Here is an 18,552-nt window from a genome sequence, read left to right as displayed (position 1 = left end):
GGTCAAGGTGAGGGTAGAGGGGGGGGGGGGTCAAGGTGAGGGTAGAGGGGGGTCAAGGTGAGGGTAGAGGGGGGGGGGGGTCAAGGTGAGGGTAGAGGGGGGGGGGTCAAGGTGAGGGTAGAGGGGGGGGGGGGGTCAAGGTGAGGGTAGAGGGGGGGGGTCAAGGTGAGGGTCAAGGTGAGGGTAGAGGGGGGGTCAAGGTGAGGGTAGAGGGGGGGGTCAAGGTGAGGGTAGAGGGGGGGGGGGGGTCAAGGTGAGGGTAGAGGGGGGGGGGTCAAGGTGAGGGTAGAGGGGGGGGGTCAAGGTGAGGGTCAAGGTGAGGGTAGAGGGGGGGTCAAGGTGAGGGTAGAGGGGGGGGTCAAGGTGAGGGTAGAGGGGGGGGGGGGTCAAGGTGAGGGTAGAGGGGGGGGGGTAGGGTAGATGTGTATAGGTTAACTCATTATGGTCAGTATTAAACATCACATAATGCACAACATGCAGAAAAAGCCACACAACCAGGTAGAATTTGTTATATACGATTTTATATAAACACCATGAGTATACATTTTATAAAATCGTTTGCACATTGAAACATTTTGGGAAGCGTTTTGTCCAATGTCCGAACCCATTTTGATCACAAAGCGTATATCGTGAATCCAGCGCAGCCATCTGTCCCTAACTCTGTCCCTAACACTGAACCCCGACGCCTTGAAGGACAAGGAACCCCCCACCGTGGGGAGGAAGGAACCCTCGATGGAACACGCTAGGTGCATCCAAACGTGCAACAGATGGTGAAAAGGTCACGTTGCGTGAGTGTGGAGGAGATGAATCCACAGGCCAAAGTCCTGTTGTGTGAGTGTGGAGTAGATGAATCCACAGGCCAAAGTCCTGTTGTGTGAGTGTGGAGTAGATGAATCCACAGGCCAAGGTCACGTTGTGTGAGTGAAGGAGATGAATCCACAGGCCAGCGATGAGTGGCGGTTGTTGATCACTGAAATGTGGACAGAGGAAAACAGCATATTGTTCAGTTGACTGTCTAGATAGTGTCACATTATCAAAAGGTTATTACACCTGTAGTCAATGAACACGATATCCATGTCATCTTCAGCAGTGGGCTACTGACCTAAGGGACTCCAGCTGGTCAGAGATACAGGCTTGACGCAGCTCAGGTGTGTGTCCCAGACTGGACACAGCATTTCAACTGCACCTTACAAAGACGGATGATATGAATACAAAAGGACACAACGATTCAGTTATCTGGCAGACCGTCCGAGCCAAAGAGTCTTGTGCCGTGTTCCAATACCCGTACTTCCATGAGTATACTTAAAGGAAGTACACTATCTGCACTATCCGTACTCACTTGAGTACGCTAATTTTTTAGATGCGAGTGCTGTTCCAAATCGAGTACTCTGTGGTGCACTTACCGGAAATGACGATCACGACTGCCGCCGTGGCTCCTCCCCCGCAATAAACATCCCGCTTTGAACGGTGAACTCTTTACGCCTAGCAGCTATAAAAACCTATAAAAACTATAAAAACTACAAAATGACTATTAATGCAGGCTATGTGGAAAATGCGCCGACTTTGGCTCAGCCTGGCTCCGCCTCTTCCGCTACGCTACGTAGCTAAGATGGCTGCCGTTGAGTACGGGGAGTGTCCTTTGATCCACACTTCACGATTAGCCCGTTTTGAGTACGGCATCCGGGTCCTTGAAGTATACTTCTTTTCGCCGGATCTGAATTGGAACGTACTGTGTACTCAAATTTTGGCTAGTAAGTGCGGACAGTACGGGTATTGGAACACGGCACCAGTGAATTCAGAAGTGCGCCATGCCATGTAGTCTGAGAACTCAGGGGTGGAACCCAGCACCATTTGATGGAGAGCCCAACACCCCATCCTACCCCGTTTAGAGTTCCATCAGCAACAGACTCACCTTCCAGATGCATGGCTCCTTCAGCTCTCTCCTCAGTGGATATCCCCTTGGAGTCGGGTGTCACTCGCCCCACCCTGACGTCCTTCACCAGGCAGGTCCTCCATCACCTCCCTATGCCCCGCCTTCCTGTTTGGGGACAAACGGGGCCGTTTGGCCTCAATGTCTGGGCACAATCAAAGTGGTAGTTTGATGGTCTGACATCAGTGGTAGTTTGCTATAATGTCTGGTAGTAAACTGCTGTTTCCCAGTACAAGTCATGTTTAGTTCATGCAAACATACCAGTACTACTTGTTGGCAGGCAGACTCATGGTTCTCCAGGTGCACGGCTCCTCCATCAGCTCTCCTCAGGCAAGGACTCCTGGTCTGTGTAAACAGTGGTGGTAGTTGAGCAATTGGGGGGGGGGGGTATTCTTGTGACGCCCAGTTTAAACCAAAGCCCTGGCTGGAGTGTTAATGAGAGCATTGAATATGATTTGTTTTATTCTTTCCAACTTGCATAGAAACTAAAGCAAATGCAAAGCAGCTATAGTTTGTAATCTTTTAAGTCAGAACACTGAAATATTCTAGTTGATGAAAATGCTGTTCAGTTCCATAAATAATTGAATCACTTAGTTCTGATGGTCACATGACTGAACACAATGATGACCCACAGCTGTCCTTCACCTTCCAGAGACCTCTGCAGTCGCATCCTAGCGATCGTAGATCCGAGCGGATCCTGGTGGGTCAGCGATACAATCAGGATATGAAAAAAAAAAAAACATTCGCACACCTCAGTAGACAGTTTTTCTTCATTTTAAAAGGGGACATTATACCACCAGGTGTGAGTGTGATTAGCCTTACAAGCCGTTTCCAAAATCGGACACATATTACATCACTACTGGGCGTGTACACCTAGATCTGTGCTGGATAGATGAGCAACGTTTACTTCGGTCCACTGGGTAGGCTGGTAGAATGATCTGTACAGCACAGATCTAGGTGGACACGCCCACTAGTGATGTCATATGGGGCAGATTTTCAAAACCGCTTGTTAGGCTAATCACACTCACACCTGGTGGTATAATACGTCCCCTTTACAGAATAACAACTTTCAGAACTCATGTGAGAAATCAGACGCTGCAGCCTCACATGGAGAGCAAAATTGTGAGTGAATAAATCCTGTTCACTCACAGCTCCATTAACCCAGCGACTTTTTTCTCAAAATAATTCTGATCAAAACGATGGCTGAAGAGACCGTGGTAGGGCTGGTGGAGTGGCTAGTCTAGCAGCCTACTCCTTCACATTGAGGTGGCAGTGTAAGGTATAATCACCTCAGGGTCGGCTGTCCTTGCCCCCCCACGAGGGACATCTTTCACCAGCGGGTCCTCAGCACGGCTCCATCACCACCCCTCACAGAGTCCTGGTCTGGAGCAAAAAGCAGGGAATTTGCCTCATGTCCACCATGTTCAGTTCAAGCAAACCAGTGCAAACCAGTACCACCTGTTGGCAGGTAGATTCATGGTCGTCCTCCAGATGCAGTTCCTCCATCAGCCAAGGGCATTGGGTCTGTAACAAACAGGGGTGGTAGTTGAGCAGTGGGTGGGATTATTCTTTGGACGCCTCTTTTAAACCATTCTGAACCAAAGTACTGGCTTTTGGTGTAAAATGTAGAGGAATAGAAGACACTGCAAGTTAAAAAGATAAATAAGAACCATGCACACACTTGAAAATGTGTTATGCAGGAGAATGGTAGAACATTCTGTGAATTCAACAGCACACATTTGAAATTTGACTGTTAACATTATTCAAACAGTCTTCTGCCTCAGCTGAAACTCATGTGTGTGAGTGTGTGTGTGTGTGTGTGTGTGTGTGTGTGTGTGTGTGTGTGTGTGTGTGTGTGTGTGTGTGTGTGTGTGTGTGTGTGTGTGTGTGTGTGTGTGTGTGTGTGTGTGTGTGTGTGTGTGTGTGTGTTGTCATGTAGGCTATAGATATAGATTGATTGTCTTGGCTCGCTTGCATCCATGAAATATTGTAACGTCAAGTAGAAACACTTCCTTCAACAACTTGCTCTACCCACACACACACACACACACACACACACACACACACACACACACACACACACACACACACACACACACACACACACACACACACACACACACACACACACACACACACACACACACGACTCTCTCCGACCACATGTCACAAGATCGGTCATACTGCAGGCTCTCATTTGCAAATGCACTGATTGTGTGCCAGTCTCCGATATGCTATATACCTGGCATTTATTCAGTTCATGTTCATGTTATGTAATGTTATGGCCTAGCTGGCTACTGCATATCGAGAACAATCTGGGGATGAGGACATCCCCGAATATTGTCGGGTATTTCGCACACTGCCATCTCAATATATAGCCTAACATATATATATCGCTGTACTAGACACAAATGTATTTTCCACTAGCTAGTGGTGGTCATTACATTGTAGTGAAACTAGTAAAGACAACACAGCTTTATGTTACAGCGAAACATCGAGGCACTGCAGCTCTGATTGGTTAGACAGCCTTCAAACTTAGTGGTCAAGCAAAGAAGAGGGAGGGGCTCGTTCTGCATACCTAATAGCCGGAGTGAATAACTAATAGCCGGAGTGAATGACTAATAGCCGGAGTGAATGACTAATAGCCGCGGCTATTAGTCATTCAAAACCGTACGGAATCCGTACGGAAACCGTACGGATTCCGTACGGAATTCTTGCCAAACCGTACGGAATCCGTGCGGTTTTGCACTTTTACCGCTCCATTCTAGGTCTGGATTGTGGCCTTCTTGGCTTTCCATAGCCCGCTGCCGGGCGGTGGTGCTTTGCGGCGGTGGTGCCTCGCGGCAACCGGCGGCAGGCAGCATGTCGCAGTTCATGTACTTCGATGTCGTTCTGCCATTGCATTCACAATTCTGTAACTAGCCTGTTACTACGAACTAAGCAACTACCGTACACGTATTAGCATTTAGCACTAGCTCAATCACGACTCCTTCAGAATTCTTGTGGGTGGTTACGAACCAACCAAGTGGGCAGGGCCATGAATAATAATTTGACAACGCTACGTCACAGTGTCACCTTATCCAGATCGGCTCATTTCTTCTGCCTTTTTCCTTTCATTGCCTATTGCATTCAGCAGACAAACTGCATAGATTTCAAACTTACCACAGCTCACAAACTTATTCAGACCTATGTTATTTAACAAACAATAGGAAAAATGTGATTTTAATGGCATGGGCTCTTTAAGAAATGTTTTTCCAGTCTTTCCAATTTTTTTTCTGTGGATACGTGTAAATCAATCACTTGTCATCTCTATAGTGAAAAGGTCAAATCCTAACAAGGGATGAACTAATTTGTAGTTATGCATAGCGTTTCGCAGCTTGGACCTATGTTCTTTTTCTTTATTATAATATCAATACACAATTGAATCAGTGAGTTGCAGCAACACCTTAAAATGAGATGAAAAACTATGGTAAATAGAAGTAATTACAAGTTAAGAAAAACAGTATCAAATACATTATCATGAGCTTGTTCTGTCCATGAACAACTGTTTGTTTGCTATCTTGATCACTTTTTTGTCTTGCTTATTCTATTCATTCATCTTTCTCTCCAAAACGTTCTCTTTATAGTGACACATGTACAACTAGCATACTGTGTAGATCAATTGATATGCTTACCTGATCAACCTCCCAAATAAAACCATTTAAAAATAAACGTTTTAGAAAATTGTGAGTTCATTTATAAGGTTAATTGAATATACCCATTGTTTTACACATACTATGATGGTTCCATTTATCCTTTGGCACAACTTAACAGGGGATGACAGGGGTGTGGGCCGGGCCTAGATGTGGTATTGGTTAGATGCTGTGAAATTTTAAAGTGTTAAAAGGGACGTTTCACTAATATATTATTCTATGAATCCGCAGCTATTTCATAACGAGAGCATTATTTTGATATGAAAAACATCATAATTATCCGTATAGTGACACATATATGGGTTATATCCTAATGTGGTTTCAGCATCGGTCCAGAGTGAAACGCGTTTATAAAAAGCCACACATTTTAAAAAGACATCTCACAGATGACTAACTATTATGAAACTATGTTACTATTCTATTAATTAAGACAGCTTTTACCAGTCGCTACTATTTTTAGTGGTATTAACTTGCTCATTTACAAAAGTAAATGTAAATGACACCTTGAAGGAGGGGGGTGTGTGAACACCCAACCCTGACGGAGGTGAGGGAAGCCCTGTGTCGATTGGCTAGCGCCCGATGACTCAGGGGGTTGGGAGGTGGGGGTAATGATTAGCATACAGGTGTTCTACCAATTTCTGATCCCAAGTGTGGGGGGAACCCCACTGAGAGGCCAGACCCCTCCCTCGGACCCTGGGACCCCGAGTACTGGGCCCGGTTCTTGGACCTGGGACACCTTCATCACAAAGATATTCTATTGAAAACTATGTTCATAGAATAACTTTGAACATAGTAGAAGAAAGATGGAAGTAAATAGAATGTTTCTAAACACTTAGTTACTATTATTGTTATATTTGATGTAATTATTGCTACGAAATAATTTATTTTTACTCAATGCTTTCATCAAAGATACACAGAAATTGTTAGAATTTCAGTTTCATGGTTTTTACATGAAGAGAAAACACTGCCTAGATGTCCCTGAGCTATAAGATTTGATAATCTTTCCATCTCACAAAAATAAAGGAAATAAAGTTTAATACTGAACATTGTAGCGGCATGATTAGCTATGTCCCTGCCTGGTGCACATTCTCTCATTAAAAATTAACATCAACACATGTACAAAAACACACACAAAAACGCACACAGACACGCACCCAACAATACACAGATGCACGCACGCGCACACACACCCGCAGACACAAACACACACACACACACACACATACACACACACACACACACAGACGCCCGAGAGCATCAGACCATAGGTTGAATGAAGGGTCCCTGATTGTTAAATCCTGAGGAAGATCAGGGGCCGTATTCACAAAGGATTTTAGGGCTAAAAGTAGGTCCTAACTGGCGAATTTAGGAGTAACTCCTAAAAATAATGGGCGTGTCACTCTTAAATTTAGGAGCAATTCACAAAGTATTTTAGGCCTAAAAGTAGCACCTAAGTCTAGGAGAGCTTAAAAGTCCTCAAGAGGACTCCTAACTCAGTAAGACCTATTCACAAAGAATCGTAAATGCCTGCGAGACGAAATGTTAGGGTATTAAACTTGTTGTGGAGTTAATCGCAATGCAATAACATCCCAGACTAACAGGAATAATCCGATTAGTCCCGAAATAAAATGTTTGGCCATACTACGTTATTTAGCAACAGGTGCAATGCAACTTTGCAATGCCGACGATTTAAAAATATCGCAACCATCAGTCAGCCGTGCCATAAACTTTCCTTTGGACATTCAACAATTACACAGGATCAAAGCCAACTTCATGGCAATTGCAGGTATGCCCGGTGTGGTCGGTGCTATTGACGAGACGCACATAAAAATAATTGCGCCATCAAAAGACGAGGACGTGTTCGTCAATAGGAAGAAAGTGCATTCCATCAACACGCAGGTTGTTTTTGATGCAAATTTGAACATAGCCTGGATGTTGTTGCAAAGTGGCCTGGATCTTCAGCTACCCATGATTCGCGCATTTTAATGGAGAGCGGTCTGAGGCAGCTTTTTGAGATGTACCAGTTGGGTGTCACTTGCTGGGAGACAGTGACTATCCATGCAAGACGTGGCTCTAGACACCCTACCTCAATCCACAACCGGGAGCACAGTTAAAGTATAACCTGCAAGTGATTACGCATATTACGCTTAGTCCTACGTGTAAAACACATCGTATTGGCTCTTTGACGCCTTTTATTTGTTGAATCCATATTTATTATTGTTTACTGATTTCTTCCATATATGCTAGAGTACACAAACATACACGAAATGTTGTGGAGAGAGGAATTGGGCAGATGAAACGTCGGTTCATGTCCTCCACGGCGAAATACGCCTCACCCCAGAGAGGGCAAGCACAGTCATTACTGTATCTGCCATTCTACACAACCTCTGCAAGCGGAGGAACATTCCACAGCCAGACGATGATGATGATGATGATGATGATGATGATGGCGATCAACATGACAATGAATTTGGCCGGCATTTAGGGATCACTTTGAAAACACATTTTAGGTGGCACAAATCAGTCAACACTTGTGTAGTTCATAACATTTATTTTCTTTTATATTTTACGTATTTTTATTGTTTGCTTTCTCTCTCTCTTGAACGTGCAGGCTACAACGTCATTATCGTGGTCTGCACAAAATTGTCATTGTTTTTTCTGCTAACTGCACTATAACTACTTAATAGGAATTCATTTCTAGCCTAGGCTATTTCCTTGTTTTTCGGTGATTCAGTGGGCTCGTCTGAACAACCAATCACCGAACTGACTGCTTCTAAACTCGTGCATGAGAATTGACGTAATCCATAGCAACGGCGCGTCACTCTTAGTTCACTCTTTGTGATTTATCCTTAGTAAGACTAGGTCTCAGCGGCTTTGTGAATAACTTTTAAAGGTTGGGTACGGAATTTGCTTTTTTGGCCATTTTTGCAAAATTACTTGAAATCCTTATCATACCCCGCTTACAGCCACTGAGTTAGAAGTACTGACATGAAAATTAAACAAGTCAATCATCTGTGGAACGGGCAGGGCTCGAAAAACTCCAGCCAATCATTTGGATTGCCACCTCGTTGCATTGGACAGTAAGTACGTCAATCAAACGGTCGTACTGCACTCCCCCTCCCCCGCGCCCCACGCGCGACCCCTTCGTGCAGTGCTCGTGACCCAGAGCAAGCTCCTGTTTGTTGTTATCCTGCGGTAGCTACTGGAACTAGTTAATCCACATTTGGACCTAGCAGTAGAAGACAATTTCCATGGCAGACAAGACGCCACCATCCCCACCACCACCACCACCACCACCACCAGCAAAGAGAAGGAAAACTCTTTTTCAGAGAGTAATTGATAATAAAAACGCTGAAAGAGAAAAACTGAAATCAAGAATAATCCTAGGCGCTGCTTTCGAACGTTGGCGGCAACTGAAGGACGAGAAGGGTCTAAAAACCGATGCTTGTGTGGCGGTTGACATAGTTTCAAAGTTTATACCGTTTATACTCGGTAATACCGTGTTGAGACGAGTGTATTACTCGTTGTGAAAATGTCCACACCGCAGCAACCCTAGTGAAAACCAGGACTTCCAATACAATTATATGAAACAAACATACATTTTCTAAAAATAGTAATGATTTATGTGACCGTTTAATGTTTATAACATCTGGTGCAACCATAGCCGTGAGAACGTATTCTCAGCAGGGGGTGCTGGAAAAAAAAACTCAGCCTGCACTAGACTCGCAACTCGTTACATTGATAAAAAAGATGTAGGCCTATAGCAGCGCAGCTCAATTACACCAGTGCATGCGCGCACAGTTGAAAATCGATCGTTGTGTTCACTTTCTTCACACCATGGTTCACATCCAGCTGCTCACAGAACAAGTTTAGCGCACCACCGCTACCCTCACACTTTTTCATATAACCTTTTTTCAGCACTAGGTCATATGAGCATTAAATAAATGCTGCGTCTCAAAATGCCTTGGACAGCAGCGAGGATGACTCGCTTTGCCACGGGCCGAAACAGTTCGGAGCGACCACAGCCAGAGCGAACACAGCGGGGGAGAGGAGTGTCAGGAATAGTCTTTGGTGTACACATCAGTACGGCCTATTTGCACTACTGTTTAGTGGCAATGCAGTGTTTTATTCTATGCCTTTTTATTTTCGTATATTATTTCAATGAATACAATTTATTTATTCATAAAAACAAGATCTGGTCTTCAAATCTTTTTTCCAAATATAGGTCGTCTTACAATGGGGTTTGTGTTTATATTCGGACCAATACGGTACAGCGGGCGCTCACATGACGTTAAGCATTTCCTGGTGCATAATGTGACGCTTCAGAACCTAAAATCCCGTTTCTCCCCGTTGACACGACAACACATAACCGGCGTTTTCAGAAATCTCACTTTGGCCGGAGTTTTTAGAAATGATCGTTTTCTGTGATAAGACAGGGCCTCGGACAGGGGGTGTTGCAGCACCCCCAGCACCCCTACTTCCCGCGGTACTGGGTGCAACTTACAGCTGAATGTAGTGCCATGTTGTTAAACGAAAACCTACGCTAGCCTGGCTCGCTCTCGCGCATCTCTGTTCGCGCTCGTGCATGATTGCGCGTCCAGGTACTTGGAATGGGTGGAGTCAGAGTCAGCGTTGAAGGAGAGGGGGTAGGACCATTTGAGTTGTGTATTTTCAAAATCTGCTGGCGTTTCGCAAATCGCATACCCAACCTTTAAGAAAAAACTCCTACGTAAAATGTTTTAGCGCGAGTTAGGAGCACTCCTAGCGGTAAGATAAAATGCTTTGTGAATACGGCCCCTGAGCACTAACTAGAGGTGACTGCGAAATACAACGCCGCAAGACCAAATTTGGTCAAATGGTGATGTCCATCAGAGGATCACAGTCCTGGAACATATTACCATCTCATGTTAGAGACTGTGCCACTTACACCACCTTTAAAAATACCCTTAAACAGTGGTTAGTAGCAAGCCAGACCTGCTCTCATATGTAACCTTTGGTCGTTCTACTTTTTCTACATGGACTCTTCTACATGACTTAGTTCAAGTGAATTCCCCCCAAAGTATTTCATTAACATGCCGCAAATGTCCTTCAATGTATTTTAATGGTCGCCATAACATAAATTCAGAAATGTTAATGCAATACTTTGGGGAGAATTCACTTGAACTAAGTCATTTAATTTAACATAATGTAGGATACCCACCTCCGTTCAGTAGGACGCCCTCTTCACTTCTCCAGAAAGAAACGTACCCGCGCTAAGAATGCTGCGATCTTTATAGCTCCATGGCTGGCACGCGATGGGTCCCAGTCAGGGACGGCTGGTATAAATGGGCTAACAGGGCTAAGCCCTCTTACAGTGAAAATAAAAAAAATATTATTAAAAACTTAGAACATATTATTTTAAATTTTGGTAGAACCTAAAGGAGCAACAGCACCAAAAAGTGACAGAAAAACCCAGGATATATATATCTTCGTTTTTTTCCTGTGAATGGGCTAAATGTATTCAGCCCAAGCGCAGTAGCGTAAACTTCCATTGACGTTTGATTGACAGGTGCCCTGACACGCCCCCTTCATATGCTTCCCATTTGGTCTAAATTAGTTTAGCCCAAAGGCTGACCTAGCACAGTACAGTACAGTGACCTTCGACTAATCACAGCACAGTAGCGCAAGTGCAGTATGGCGGGCGTTAGCATGAAAATGAATGAAGTGGATTATTTACTTTCTAATCGGTTTTCTTTAATGTCTTTGGAGGAAAAATTGGAAGTGAAAAGATTGGGGACACATCAACCAAACGATGTACAGATTTACTGTCAGGAGTGCGGTCAGAATATGGCCGGTAATAGTGCATTTGTAAGCGGGTCAACTACGTTTCGTATCGAAACATTTAAAAAGCTGTCTAAATAACACAACATGACGTGACAAGTGTGTAGAGATAGTGGCCCCTCTCCAAGCTGCATTTCAGCGACAGGCAGTAACAATAAGGTTCTCTAAGGAATCGGAAATGATCTCATTTAATGTTGCATACAACATTGCCAAAGAGGAGTTGCCATTCTCAATTTAAATCCGAAATTATTCTCATGAAGAGAAATGGATTAAACATCAACCCGACGTATAGCAATGAGATGGCATGTGCACAATTCATTGCAGTAGGCCTAATGGGCGACACCTTAAAGCAAAAGACAGCTGCGGACGTCGGAAACGCCACATAGGCCTACATGTCCTTCATGATTGACGGCGACACAGACGTCTCTACCAAAGAGTGTGTGATCGTCTACAGCCGCATTTTGCGCAAAGGGAGACCAGTCAACATTTTAATTGTGTAATACTTTAAGCACAAAAAAAGTTTTATTTTGCTTAATGGTTTAGTTCGAAATGTTCAATTTCAGCTCAGTGAAGCACTTTAAACACCTTATTTTTCTTTTTATTTATAATTGTGCTTCAAATAAAGACATGCCTTTCTCTACACCTTAATCTTGTTTAAAAATCATTCACATTATATGAAAGTTATGAACAGAGATATAAAGGTGACCTCATGGCGTCTGGAGCCCTGTGAAGTATTGATAAATGTAATGCATTCTTTAGCCCACCCACCCAAAATCACCACCAGCCGTCACTGGTCCCAGTGTAATTTGAGAAATGCATCCCTGCCGGCGATTTTCATTGGATTAGGAAATTATGGGCGGGACTATTTTGTCCCGCCCACGGACGCTCTGGCACGGATACGAATACTTTTGCTACACATTTACCACCTAGACGTGGTGCAAAACAACCTGCAAAAAACCCCACTGCTGAGACTTGCAGGAGCAGATTCGAGCAGTTGTAAAATTGGATTTGTGTTCGCTCATTGAAATGCTGAATCAACATAGCGTTCTTTATCATTTTATTTGTGAGGAAAGTTTTCACAGATGTGCATCTTCTGATGCATTAGTTCAAATTTGGGTTTACGAATGCACACCTTTTGGGCATGTTCTCAGATTATGAAACACGGGTGTGCGAATGTGTTTTGCACCAACTGCGCTGCAATAATTGTAGCAAAAGGATTTGTGCACTTGTAACACAGATTTGCGTACTCGTAGACCCTATTTTGTGTTTACAATGGTATAAAACTACAAATGTACTGTTACACATTTGTGACTTTAGAGTACACTTGCAAAATAAATATATACGACTTCAAATTTACTGTGACTTTAGTGTACGCATTCAAATTCTGCAGTTACAGGTGCTAAAGACTTTTGCTACAATAATACCTTCATACATTTCATACTTTAATTTCATGATCTTATCCTTCTTTGACTTGATATAGCCTACTATTGTTGACTGCACATCACCAGCACCTGAGAATCAAAAGGCTGTGCATTGGGACTTCTTTCTTTTTAGTATCAAGTAGACCAATCCCTTTTTTTAAGTTTCGTTTTCAAAGGAATAGAGTATACAGGGCGTTTACCACACCTTGGTTAAAAGCCTTCCACTAGCGCTATCATTTATCTCCTGCTTCCACGATGGGCTACGTTTGCATTCTCTTCGTTCTTTCTTTGACAATATCTACCGGTAAGAACACCTTTTTTGAACACCTCACTTTTATGTTGTTGGTTTAATCCGTTCTGTGGGGGGGGGGGGGGGGGATCTGTCACCCCTGCCTCTACGGGGATGTATTGACAATGTGTTTCTGTGTAGTTGGGGGATTAAGATGCTTCGCGTGTATCTCTGGAGACTACCTCTCCTGCTTTAAGCCCGTTGAATGTCCCTCATCCATGGATCGCTGTTTCACCACTGGCCTTGGTAACTTTTCTTTTTTCTTTAAACATTTTTTTCTGAGGTGACCCTAGAAGTATTTATAATACACCTGATTTGTGTTCTTAAGATCATAAATTGTACCATTACTGTATTACCATACAGATACTGAAATGGCCAGTATAAAAAATATGAATAATTCTATCTTGTTTTGCAGGGGACACCTTGATCAAGGGATGTCAATTCAGTAGTCTGTGTGCCCTGCCAGGGACTGGTTGCTGCCAAGGCGATTTGTGTAACTTTGCAAATTCCAGCAATAGCATTGGATCAAGCTTCATCCTCCTGCTGTTGTCTACCGCTGCACTGTATTTCCTCTGATCAGTGGGTCTGCATGCACTCTAGAAACCTGGGGCCAGACTATGTCTGGAGACTATGTTTGCATCTAGATTACATTTAGGGCCTTAAGCAGATGCTTTTATCCAGAACGACTTACAATTATTACATTTGTCGGACGAAAAAGAAACAACAATATAACGCTGTTAGGCCTACAGTGAGGATGTTTCTGTGTTTATACTTTTCTCAAGAAGAATTTCTACAAAGTTCCTAATATACCTATTGTTTTACGGATACTACCAGTGATTGTTCCATTTAACCATTGTCACATCATAAATACCAATTGATAAACAATAAGGCATATACGTGTAGCACAGTTGAAAGGAATGACCCTAGAATATGTGATGCCGTTTCTGTTTTGGACAAGGTAATTGAATAGGGGTTGCAAAACAAACACAAAGTACGAGAAAATAAATGTAAATTTGCAGTTTTGTATGTCTGACCTAGAAACAAAACAGGCGAAAGGCTTGGTTCAACCCAGGCAAATTTATTCTATGTCACATGGAGGTTAGTACAATCATGTTGGAAAGATGTTATGTGAACTGAAAAAAAAATATGCACGTTCGTGCTGACTTGCTTGTATTAGTGGAAATTATGATTTAAATATTTTACTAAATTGTTCATGTATCACACATATTTGATTGCTAATGTAATTCATACTTAAATATTTGAAAAATAAATATTTGTATTGCTTTCAATGGCTTCAATGTCCTGTGACCCAGTAACTCCATATATTATTAGTATACCATATTATGTATACCTTAAGCTTAAACCAATTGGACACACCTAATTTTAGAGAATACTAGTCATTATTTTTATGAAAAATCCATTTATATTTTTTAATAGCTCCATCGGACAAACGGCCCTTCGGAACAATGCGTTCCGTTTTCGTATAACCGTCGGCATATGTGGCATGTCGATCTAATGGGAAATATTTCGGACCATTGAGACGTCGGAACAAAGAGGAGTCGGAATTAGGGGCAGCCGCAGAAAGACCATTGGGGCAATGGTCTTTCCTCTTTTAAAACGTAAGCGACGTTTGAGTGACGATAAATGATTTAGACTGGGGTCAAATTCTAAAAGTGTCCAATGCTTATGACGATTTGTTTGACCTGCTTTGATGCAGTGGAGTATTCAGACACAAAAGTCACTATACGTAGGTGTAGGATAAGTGGTCAATAATAAGTGTTTCATCATACCCTCTTTGTCTAAAACGTTGGGACATTTCATACTTTAATTTCATGATCTTATCCTTCTTTGACTTGATATAGCCTACTATTGTTGACTGCACATCACCAGCACCTGAGAATCAAAAGGCTGTGCATTGGGACTTCTTTCTTTTTAGTATCAAGTAGACCAATCCCTTTTTTTAAGTTTCGTTTTCAAAGGAATAGAGTAGGCTATACAGGGCGTTTACCACACCTTGGTTAAAAGCCTTCCACTAGCGCTATCATTTATCTCCTGCTTCCACGATGGGCTATTTGCATGCTCTTCGTTCTTTATTTGACAATATCAACCGGTAACACATTTTTTGAACACCTCACTTTTATGTTATTTGTTTAATCCGTTCAGCGGGGGGGGGGGGGGGGGGGGCTTTCACCCTGCCTCTACGGGGATGCATTGACAATGTGTTTCTGAGTTGGGGGAATAAAATGCTACTCGTGTGTCGCCGGAGACCCCCTCTCCTGCCTTGAGACCAAAGAATGTTCCATCCCCATGGATCGCTGTTACAGCCTGGATCTGACTGGCCTTGGTAACTTTTCCTTTGGAAAAAAATAAATGTCTGAGACGGCCCTTGAAGTATTTATAATACACAGTGTATTGTTCTTAAAGTGGAAAGAAGCAATCAAATAAAACATGTCTATAGCACTAGTTAAATATTTAAATATACCATAAATACAAATAAAGTCGGAAATATGTCCCGTTATTCAGAATGAAGCACAAACACGTTGCATTAATTACAATGTTTTCAGCCTGTGCGCCGCCATCTCCGTTTTCAGAATACGATGACGTCACGAGAATGGTTGGTATTAACATTCTATGTTGTTTACATAGCGGCTCATAGCCTCACAGGTAGCTTACTGCCTCAACAAAATGGATATGGACGAATGGGATATACCCACCAATGAGGGCAGGCATCCAATTGCCTAGGCTTTTGAGCCAGTAAGAGAAGTCGGAGTTTTAGTGCCCCCAACAGAGCCTGACTATGGAGGAGAAATAGATGAAGGAGAGAGAGATGTATCTGAGCGTACAGGAAACAATCGGTGGTGCTTGTGAGGGGTTTGTGTCCCTATGTCCACTGACATGGAGAGTGTATGCTGCCATGAAATGAACCTGGGACATCTCATCAAAAATATCAGATGTATCACGTCCAATCCGACGTGCCAAATGCTGTCATTAGAGCGAGACGTGTTGGAGGTCGCAATGCTGTCGCTGAGGGACATCCGAGCCGAAACACTGGAGCACCCAATAAACAGCAGGTAAACTAACAGTCTTGATGGGTTGTGCCGAGCGTCGTCAGGCCCTTTTTACTGGGGCACGTGCCCCAGTAAAAGTCTCCAGTGCCCCAGTAAAATTCCATTGATCATCATTAAATTAATCTGCAGAAGCGCCGCTCTCGCTATGGAATCGGCAGGATTCATCAAGTGCATCTCCTGCTGCCTCGGGAGTCTTCAGTCGAGCCTGCCACTTACCAGCCAATCAAAAAACGAAAGGGGCCACATAAAAGCCAATCAGAAAATAGCACTACTGTATCTGGGTAAGATTTAACGCAACAACCAATGAAAAAAATCAGTTATTTCCGGATTCGTCCACGTGACTCTTCTGAATGTTTCGTTGGAAACCACGGGAGCTGGAAACAGCGCAGAGTATAGTCATCTCCTGTTTTAACGTTACAACAAATGCACAACTTGTTTGACACAAACAATGACAACTTGATTGCTGTTAGAGAATGTTGCCCACATAAATAGCACCAGTTTTTCAATACTGAGCGTCTGTAGCCTGTCGTTTTATAACACACACGCACGCACGCACGCACACACGCACACACACACACACACACACACACACACGCGGAAAATGAATAATCTTCACAATTTGAGGAAGTTTTAGTGGCCAAAAACTTCCTTAACACTAAAAAGGAAATTATGGATAGACAGGGTGTTTTTAACATACTGGATCCAACAATGTTCCCAACACTGAAACAGATAATTCAGATTGCACTCACAATTCCTGTAAACAGTTGTAGTTGTGAGCAATCTTTCAGTGTGTTGAGAAGGCTCCACACCTGGCTTAGGTCAACCATGGGGCAAGGAAGGCTTCACCAACTTTCTCTTTTGTCCATTGAAAGGGAGCAACTATGCAAAGTGAGTCTAAGCCAAATTATTGACCGCTTTGCCACCATGAAGGCGTGGCGATACAGCTTAATAGTGAAAAAATAATAATTTAAAAAGGCTCTATGCAGTAGTGTATGGCCTTATTTAGTTAAATTTAAGAGCTTTGATGTTCTATAACATTTTCCAGGTTGATTGGTGACAATGAGCCACCTCACCTTAAGTCAGAAATTATATTTTAAACCTTGTTTCTGGCCTTTATAGTCCATGTCGTTCTGGCAAAATTATGCTGTTTCCACACAGCTTCTAAATAAATATAGATGTGTAGACTTCTCCTGATAAAGAGGTGAAGGCCATAAAGAGACTTTTTGTTTATTTGTCAGTTACCTTATTTGTAAATCTTTGAGATGTGTATGTGTTTAAATACATATCATTGTACGGTACTCATGAATCTATCTTTGAATCTTTACCTTTACCAGTGCTTTAATATAGCCTACAGTATGACACTGACAATGATTTTGAAGCTCGTACATACCCTTCTGTATCCATCTATTTCATATTGTGCCCACGTAAGAAAATAAAATAAAATAAGTATTGGCAGTTGGGGGCCTGTGCCCCAGTAAAACTCTAGGTCTAGCAACGCCCCTGGTTTGTGCGGAGGGAGTAAGGGGACTACACTGATCACCTGAGACCTCTCGTTCCTCTGCCTGGCAAGCACGTTTCTGCGCTCTTTCGCTGCGCATAAGAGCACCGCCCGGGTCCGATCTGACGGGTATGTCCGTGTCTCCAGCACTATATCCACTAAAATTAAAAATAGTTGGCACAGCATCTGGCTTCAGGCGATTGGTGGGACGGCGAACAAATCTCCCATCTTCAGAAAAAGCTCCCTCTTCGATGTAATCAGCCTCTATAAAGTGGTCGCTACATACTCTCTGCCCTGGTCCCATTGGGGGGCTGAGGCGTTTCAATGCAGCTAACCATCTTCGGAGCACTTCAGGCTTCTTGACGGGAATTACATGGAAATGAACTATTCTACCGCTCTCCTTTAACCGATAAAATTCGTTTGAACAGCCAGGGGCAATACAAAAGGACCCCCCTGTTCTTCTTCCAATATCCGACATGTTTATTTTAAAGAGCCAACCATAGATATATATGGAGCCAACCATTCTGATGACGTAGCGCCTGCGTTTTTAAAACATGGCTGCGCCCTAGAGGCGAAAGTCGTTATAAACATGTCATTTTACGGTGAAACTACTTGAATTTCAGTATTGATGAAAATCCATGTGTTTCCAAAAATGAAAAAACAAACAAAAAATGTACACAGTTCTCAGTGCTTCATTTCCACTACCGGTTGTAACATTAGTGTATTACCAAACGGATATTGAAATCAAAAAATAAAAAATATTCAATAAAATAAGAATAATGCTTAATATATGCTTAATGTTTTGGAGGGGAAACCTTGATCAAGGGATGTCAA

The 18,552-nt window shown here is 43.0% G+C and overlaps 1 protein-coding gene and 2 long non-coding RNA genes across 4 annotated transcripts; 2 read left to right on the top strand and 1 right to left on the bottom strand.

The window, feature by feature from the left end:
• Window positions 1-794: 794 nt before the first annotated feature.
• On the bottom strand, window positions 795-2,629 carry LOC132459053 (uncharacterized). 2 transcript variants are annotated; one of them, XR_009526094.1, is made up of 5 exons: window positions 2,576-2,629; window positions 2,192-2,275; window positions 1,913-2,038; window positions 1,103-1,186; window positions 795-970 (listed from the first exon to the last, which is right to left on the bottom strand). It is a non-coding gene; the product is annotated as an uncharacterized LOC132459053 (long non-coding RNA). The 2 variants fall into 2 exon arrangements; XR_009526093.1 differs by having other exon boundaries at window positions 1,103-1,180.
• Window positions 2,630-12,882: 10,253 nt separating this feature from the next.
• Window positions 12,883-14,441, top strand: LOC132459740 (lymphocyte antigen 6E-like). Its single transcript, XM_060054475.1, has 3 exons — window positions 12,883-13,167; window positions 13,294-13,398; window positions 13,568-14,441. The coding sequence occupies exons 1-3, from the start codon at window positions 13,119-13,121 to the stop codon at window positions 13,726-13,728; spliced, it is 315 nt and encodes a 104-aa protein (XP_059910458.1). The 5' UTR covers window positions 12,883-13,118; the 3' UTR covers window positions 13,729-14,441.
• A 230-nt stretch (window positions 14,442-14,671) lies between these two features.
• Window positions 14,672-18,552, top strand: LOC132459741 (uncharacterized). Its single transcript, XR_009526288.1, has 3 exons — window positions 14,672-15,262; window positions 15,383-15,496; window positions 18,527-18,552. It is a non-coding gene; the product is annotated as an uncharacterized LOC132459741 (long non-coding RNA).

Source organism: Gadus macrocephalus, chromosome 6, assembly GCF_031168955.1.
Source record: "Gadus macrocephalus chromosome 6, ASM3116895v1".
In the NCBI taxonomy this organism is placed as follows: Eukaryota; Metazoa; Chordata; class Actinopteri; order Gadiformes; family Gadidae; genus Gadus; species Gadus macrocephalus.
Note: the sequence above shows the minus strand (reverse complement) of the source record. Positions and strands in the feature narration are given on the sequence as shown.